Source organism: Nothobranchius furzeri, chromosome 1 (genome assembly GCF_043380555.1).
Source record: "Nothobranchius furzeri strain GRZ-AD chromosome 1, NfurGRZ-RIMD1, whole genome shotgun sequence".
NCBI lineage: Eukaryota > Metazoa > Chordata > Actinopteri > Cyprinodontiformes > Nothobranchiidae > Nothobranchius > Nothobranchius furzeri.
Genome location: NC_091741.1, coordinates 5326642 through 5333035, shown reverse-complemented (window position 1 = coordinate 5333035; position 6394 = coordinate 5326642). Strand labels below are relative to the sequence as shown.

The following is a 6394-nucleotide window of genomic DNA, read 5'->3' as shown; positions in this document are numbered from 1 at the left end:
TATATTCTACCTTCCTGTAACGTTTCAGCCTGATTGGACCTTGTTTTCACACAAATGAACTCAGAATGATGTGAAATTGTGCTTCGTGCAACATAATTCTGGGTGCCATTTAAAAACCATAAGTGCTAATGACTCCATTCGTTTTTGTGGTTGTAGGGGCTGTTGATTGGAGTATATTAAAACAAACCTGATCTCTCTAGGACATTCAGAAGCCACGTTGTAAGCCCACAAATGTGTAACTGGACTACTTCTTTAAATTGACACCAGATCCGGTGACCTTTGGGACATGGTTTGACCCCCTTAGGAAAGTGCTATCATCATGAAACGTTCAGATCACTTACAACTCAATAGATTCTACCTTCCTGTAACGTTTCAGCCTGATTGGACCTTGTTTTCACACAAATGAACCCAGAATGATGTGAAATTGTGCTTCGTGCAACATAATTCTGGGTGCCATTTACAAACCATAAGTGCTAATGACTCCATTCCTTTTTGTGGTTGTAGGGGCTGTTGATTGGAGTACACTAAAACAAACCTTACCTCTCTAGGACATTTAGAAGCCAAGTTATAAGCCCACAAAGGTGTAACTGGACAACAACTTTAAAGTGACACCAGGCCCGGTGACCTTTGGGACATGGTTTTACCCCCTATAGGAATGTGCGATCATCTTGAAACGTTCAGATCACTTACAACTCAATAGATTCTACCTTCTTGTAGCGTTTCAGCCTGATTGGACCTTGTTTTCACAGAAATGGACCCAGAATGATGTGAAATTGTGCTTCGTGCAACATAATTCTGGGTGCCATTTACAAACCATAAGTGCTAATGACTCCATTCCTTTTTGTGGTTGTAGGGGCCGTTGATTGGAGTACATTAAAACAAACCTGATCTCTCTAGGACATTCAGAAGCCAATTTATAAGCCCACAAATGTGTAACTGGACTACTACAAGATGTACACCCGTCTCTCAGATGTACCAATGAAAGCTGTGGCTATTTCTCTTTTGTCTAGCCTCTTCAGTCTATCCCTGTGGACGTGGCAGACTGCAGTGCTGTTGAGCCTCAGCTGTGTCATTGTTGACCTCAGCCAGGTCTTCAACCGTCGCAGAGCGCTGAAACTCCTTTCAGCCTCACAGGATGAGACTGGGACCACAATTAGCAGTCTCACCAGAGTCTCAACTTGTGAGAAGAGCCCTCTGACCTCTGGTTGCATCCCTCTAAGAATTTGGGCAGCCTCTTTACAGGAAGTGTAGGTATGATTTGCTTTAAACATTGCCAACTGAATTTGCATTTTTTGCAGGTCCAGTTCTGGGTACAGGCTCACCATATCATTGGTCTTTCCAGTAAGCAGCAGCTCCTCCAGCTTGTTCAGATTTTCCAGGCTTGGCTGGTCAAAGCGATCATGTAGCTGGGTGATCACTGTGTCAATGGCACTGAAAAAATGGACCCGGAAATACTCCTCTGGTGTCGCAGGAGTATGATGCTTTGCTGGACCACCATATTTTCTGGATGGCATTCGGACATGAGGTGGGTGTACTGGCTGGAGGTCCAAGTCTGCAACAAGTTTCACAGCTTTACCATAGATGCTCATGAAACTATCATTAGTCCTCAAAGAGAGAAAGCCCTGTCTGGTGTATTCAACAGCTTTCAGCATTCCACTGATGGTTTTTCCTCTTGCCTGCAGACTCAAGTTCAGGTCCTCCAACATCATGAGGATCTCTTGTCCCAGAAGAAGGCCAAGAATGGTGTTGCCCTTTTCCAGTCTGTCAAGTAGGCCGTTAGCTTTAGAAGCAGTACTGTCGGTGAGATTTGTAGATGCCATCTCTTCCAGGGCAGCCAAGATGGACTCATATTGAGTCAGGACTGCTCTGATTGCTGGTGTGCGCACAGTCCATCTGGTGGCACACAGAGGCTTGATGGAAGTGAAGGAGCCTTTTTTTGATATGCATATGTCTTTGAATATTGTTTTGCATTTGCCAGACTGAGCGAACAAGCAGCCCAGCTCGTGTACCCACTGTAGAGCGTCCCTGATCACAGGTGTGGAGGTACATGCAGCCTGTGTGACAAGGTTCACACAGTGTGGGCCACAGTGGACAAAGGTGGCCAATGGTTGCTCTCTTCTAATCTGAGCTTGTAACCCTGACAGGTGCCCCGACATGTTGGCTGCTCCATCATAGGTCTGTCCACGTAGACCTGAGAAAGGGAGGTCTAAACGGAGCAGCACATCAGAGGCAATTTTAAAAAGGTGTTCGCCAGTTGTTGAAGAAGCCTCGTACAGTCCAACAAACTCCTCCTTAGGCTCCAGGCCATCATCAACATACCGGAGGCATATTGAAACCTGTTCAGTGCCAGATATATCCTGGGTCCCATCCATTATTAGAGAGAACTGCAGTACAGGTAACCCATGGATTTCAGTTGTTATTTGTCTGATAAGGTTGTTGCTCATTAACATCAGCAGCTCATTTTGACACGCAGGACTTGTGTAGGAATGATACTTCTGCAGCCAGCTTGCCAGATTGGGGTCATTCTCAGCCTTCTCATCCAGATGCTGCTTGAAGTTTCCGTCATCATTGTCATGACCTCTGAGAGCTAGGCCCTGTTTAGCAAGGTACCTCACTGAACTAACAATTTCTATCAGTGCTGACCTGGCCTTCTCTTGTGCACTTTCTGAGATGCTGCATAGTTGCATTCTGACTGACCTGTGTGTGTGCGTGTGTGTGTTGACAGCAATTATGTGTGCCCTACTACCAGCGTGCCTGTCAAATGACTCCCTAGCCTTCTTCCAGTTTCTGAACCCCTGAGAAATAAAGGTATGTTCAGTTTTTTTTGCCATTGTTGAAATGTTCTTTTTAAAAGCAGTTGTGCAGTAGAAGCACAAAACTCCTTTTATTTCAGGACTGTAATGGAGCCAGGGGAAGATTTTGAACCAGCTCTCCTGGAAGTGAAGAGTGCGGTTCGGCAGAGTTTGTGGCTCAATGAGCTGTGCTGCTGGTTGGTATGGGGAACTTGGACCCTCAGCTGTATGGATCTCCTGGTTTGCATGTGGAGGGTTATCCTGCTTCCCGAGATCAGTAGCTGATGGCTCGACCTATAATGTAATTATTCAGTTGTCATTAGTTTCCATACATAGCTCTCAGAAATGTTTTGATTCTACACTGTTCTCCAATTGGTCTACTATTGCCATGATGTTATTTACACAACTTACTTTTCTGTTTGTATTTTAGTAGTAATTGTAGTGTTGTAGATCTGTTGTTTTAATCAAATCTGTTTTCCTTCCACATTTTTGTACAAGTTGAACCAATGCAAAGCCCTGCAGATGGATAAATCTTGCATATGTTTGCTTCCTGAACCCTCACCTGCTGAATCTGATCTGAGCTTGTTTCAACACTCTCCATTTCTTCATCCAGTGATTGCACTTGCTGTAAGAGTATACCAAAGTTGGTTTCATATTTACTGTAAGGTTATATGATTTTCTGTTGATGTGAATTTCACCTCTGCATTCTCAGCTGCCTGTTCCTGCGTGTCTTCATTTTCCTCTGTCACATGCTGTTCCTGATAGAAAAAGGGTATTCAAATAAACATTACAACTTGTGGGATTTGATTTTTTTTTTAATTTGCAATGCAGCATAGACTTTGACTTAATTATCTTTGGTTTTGTTGGAAAAGTTTAGGTTCTTTGGGTGTCCATTATTTGACATCCAAAAATGAGACACATTCCTGAAGCACTGAACTTGTGTGTTGTTTACTTGAAGAAAGCTTTTGACTTTAAAATGTGCTGGTTCTTTGTGGTTAGAAAATATAAATAACTTCAGCTAGGCTAATAAGTCAAAAAGTGGAAAAAAAATATCTGTGGAAATAACTTAACGGTTTAAAAAAAGATACCCTGAAACAAATTGGTCAGTCATATGGGACAAAAATCTGATGCACTAAGACACATGTGACTCTAGGGGGTGCTGATTCCTACTGAACAAATGTAGTGCTATTTTGTAGTATCAATGCCATCAAAATCTGATTTAAGGTTAACACAGTTTTGCAAGGCTATGAAAGGGCTTGTTAAGGTCATGTAAGGGGTTAGGGTCATGCTGTTGGAATCTCACTTTTACACCCCCAAACTACTCTGAGACTTATTCATCTACACACTTCAACCTAAAAATGTATCCCTCTAATACTTTTTAGTTATGGATGGGTCATTTCACATAATAGGACCATTTGCTAGATGGGGACCTAGTTGGAATTAGTTAAACAGCACCACTCAGTAACAGGTGCAACTCCTGGATGTTAGTAGGCTACTGCAACCGTTCAGAACCATCCACTTGAGCAGGTCGGGAGTATATCACGGCTGTGCTGTTGTATTTATGTATTGTAAGATGAAGTCTTCTGAAAACGATGAAAACCTAGACATTTTATCAGTTTATGAAATCTTCCCAGATGCCCCGCCCTAATGGCACATAAAAAGCAAAAATGTCACGGAAAAAGAGTTTTGGTCACCTAGCATAAACTGGATGGTTTTTAACCGTTATTGCTGCTAGCTAACTGTTACCAGTAGAGAAACTTGCCCTCTTTTATCTACTACTAAGTAAGTCAATATTAAATGATAAAACTGGATATCTTAGTCTTTTTTGTAGGGATGCACTTACAGCACATTTTTTCTTGCCGAAAAACCACCTGATATCGGTTGCATTCTTTCTTTTCGACATGGTTGACGGACACCTACTTTTCACCTTCTTCACTTTAAAAAAAATCAATCCGGTAGTTCACGGACAGCTAGGTTGTGGGAGCGTGGAGTTGACCAGAGAGTGGAGCCTGATAAAGATGAGTATTTTTCTCTGAAAATCTAATTTGATAGTCACAAATAATATAACAAGGATATATATATATATATATATATATATATATATATATATATATATATATATATATGTATAATACACGATCTTTTTTGCTAGGCTAGCTACATGGATGTAAAGATTCCACCTTGCTTACAGGCTAATGGGGGGTTTTAGTGACGTTGGAAAAACAAAACAGGTTTTTAAATAACTGTCAATACACTACTGTGCATATTGGAGTGAAACATTAAAAACTAATGAATACTTAAATATGCTAGCCTATTTAATGATTGTCCCCAGCAATTTTTAAACCCCAATCAAGTGTATGGTTATTGTCCCCAGCAATTCTAAAAACAAACTGACGCCCTTGTCTGTATCGATAACAGAAGGAGTGGAGTGGATAGGATGTACAGTTTTTAAATGGCACACACAGAATTATGTTGCACCAAGCACAATTTCACATAATTTTGGTTCCAGTTCCCTCAAACAAGGTCCAATCTGGCTGAAACACCACAGGTAGGTAGAATCTATTGAGTTGTAAGTGATCTGCACGTTTCATGATGACAGCACATTCCTAAGGGGGTCAGATGATGTCACAAAGGTCACCGGATCACTTCTGCCTTAAAGAAAAATGTCCGGATACACTTTTGGAGGCTCATAACTTGGCTTCTGAATGTCCTAGAGAGGTCAGGTTGGGTTTAAATGACTCCAATTAACAGCCCCTATCACCAGCAGAATGAATGGAGTCATTAGCACTTACGCTTTTTAAACAGCATCCTGAAATATGTCGCACAAAGCACATTTTCACATAATGTTGGTTCCTTTTGTGTGAAAACAAGGTCCAATCTGGCTGAAACACAACAGGAAGGTAGAATCTATTGAGTTGTAAGTTATCTGAACATTTCATGATGATAGCACCTTCCTAAGGGGGTCAAACCATGGCCCAAAGGTCACCGAGCATGGTGTCATCTAAAGAAAAATGTCCGGATACACCTTTGGAGGCTCATAACTTGGCTTATGAATGTCCTAGAGAGGTCAAATTTGTTTTAAGATACTCCAATTAATGGTCTGTATCGATAACAGAAGGAGTGGAGTGGATAGGATGTACAGTTTTTAAATGGTACACACAGAATTATGTTGCACCAAGCACAATTTCACATAATTTTGGTTCCAGTTCCCTCAAACAAGGTCCAATCTGGCTGAAACACCACAGGAAGGTAGAATCTATTGAGTTGTAAGTGATCTGCACGTTTCATGATGACAGCACATTCCTAAGGGGGTCAGATGATGTCACAAAGGTCACCGGATCACTTCTGCCTTAAAGAAAAATGTCCGGATACACCTTTGGAGGCTCATAACTTGGCTTCTGAATGTCCTAGAGAGGTCAGGTTGGGTTTAAATGACTCCAATTAACAGCCCCTATCACCAGCAGAAGGAATGGAGTCATTAGCACTTACGGTTTTTAAACAGCACCCTGAAATATGTCGCACAAAGCACATTTTCACATAATGTTGGTTCCTTTTGTGTGAAAACAAGGTCCAATCTGGCTGAAACACAACAGGAAGGTAGA

At 41.7% G+C, this 6394-nt stretch overlaps 1 protein-coding gene and 1 long non-coding RNA gene across 2 annotated transcripts; one reads left to right on the top strand and one right to left on the bottom strand.

Moving 5' to 3' along the window:
• Positions 1–944: 944 nt before the first annotated feature.
• On the bottom strand, positions 945–2687 carry LOC139072265 (zinc finger MYM-type protein 1-like). The gene has a single exon (XM_070555925.1). It carries the CDS (start codon positions 2685–2687, stop codon positions 945–947), a length of 1743 nt encoding a protein of 580 aa, XP_070412026.1.
• A 519-nt stretch (positions 2688–3206) lies between these two features.
• LOC139071438 (uncharacterized) lies at positions 3207–3589 on the top strand. The gene is made up of 2 exons (XR_011521320.1): positions 3207–3419; positions 3505–3589. It is a non-coding gene; the product is annotated as an uncharacterized lncRNA (long non-coding RNA).
• Positions 3590–6394: the final 2805 nt, after the last annotated feature.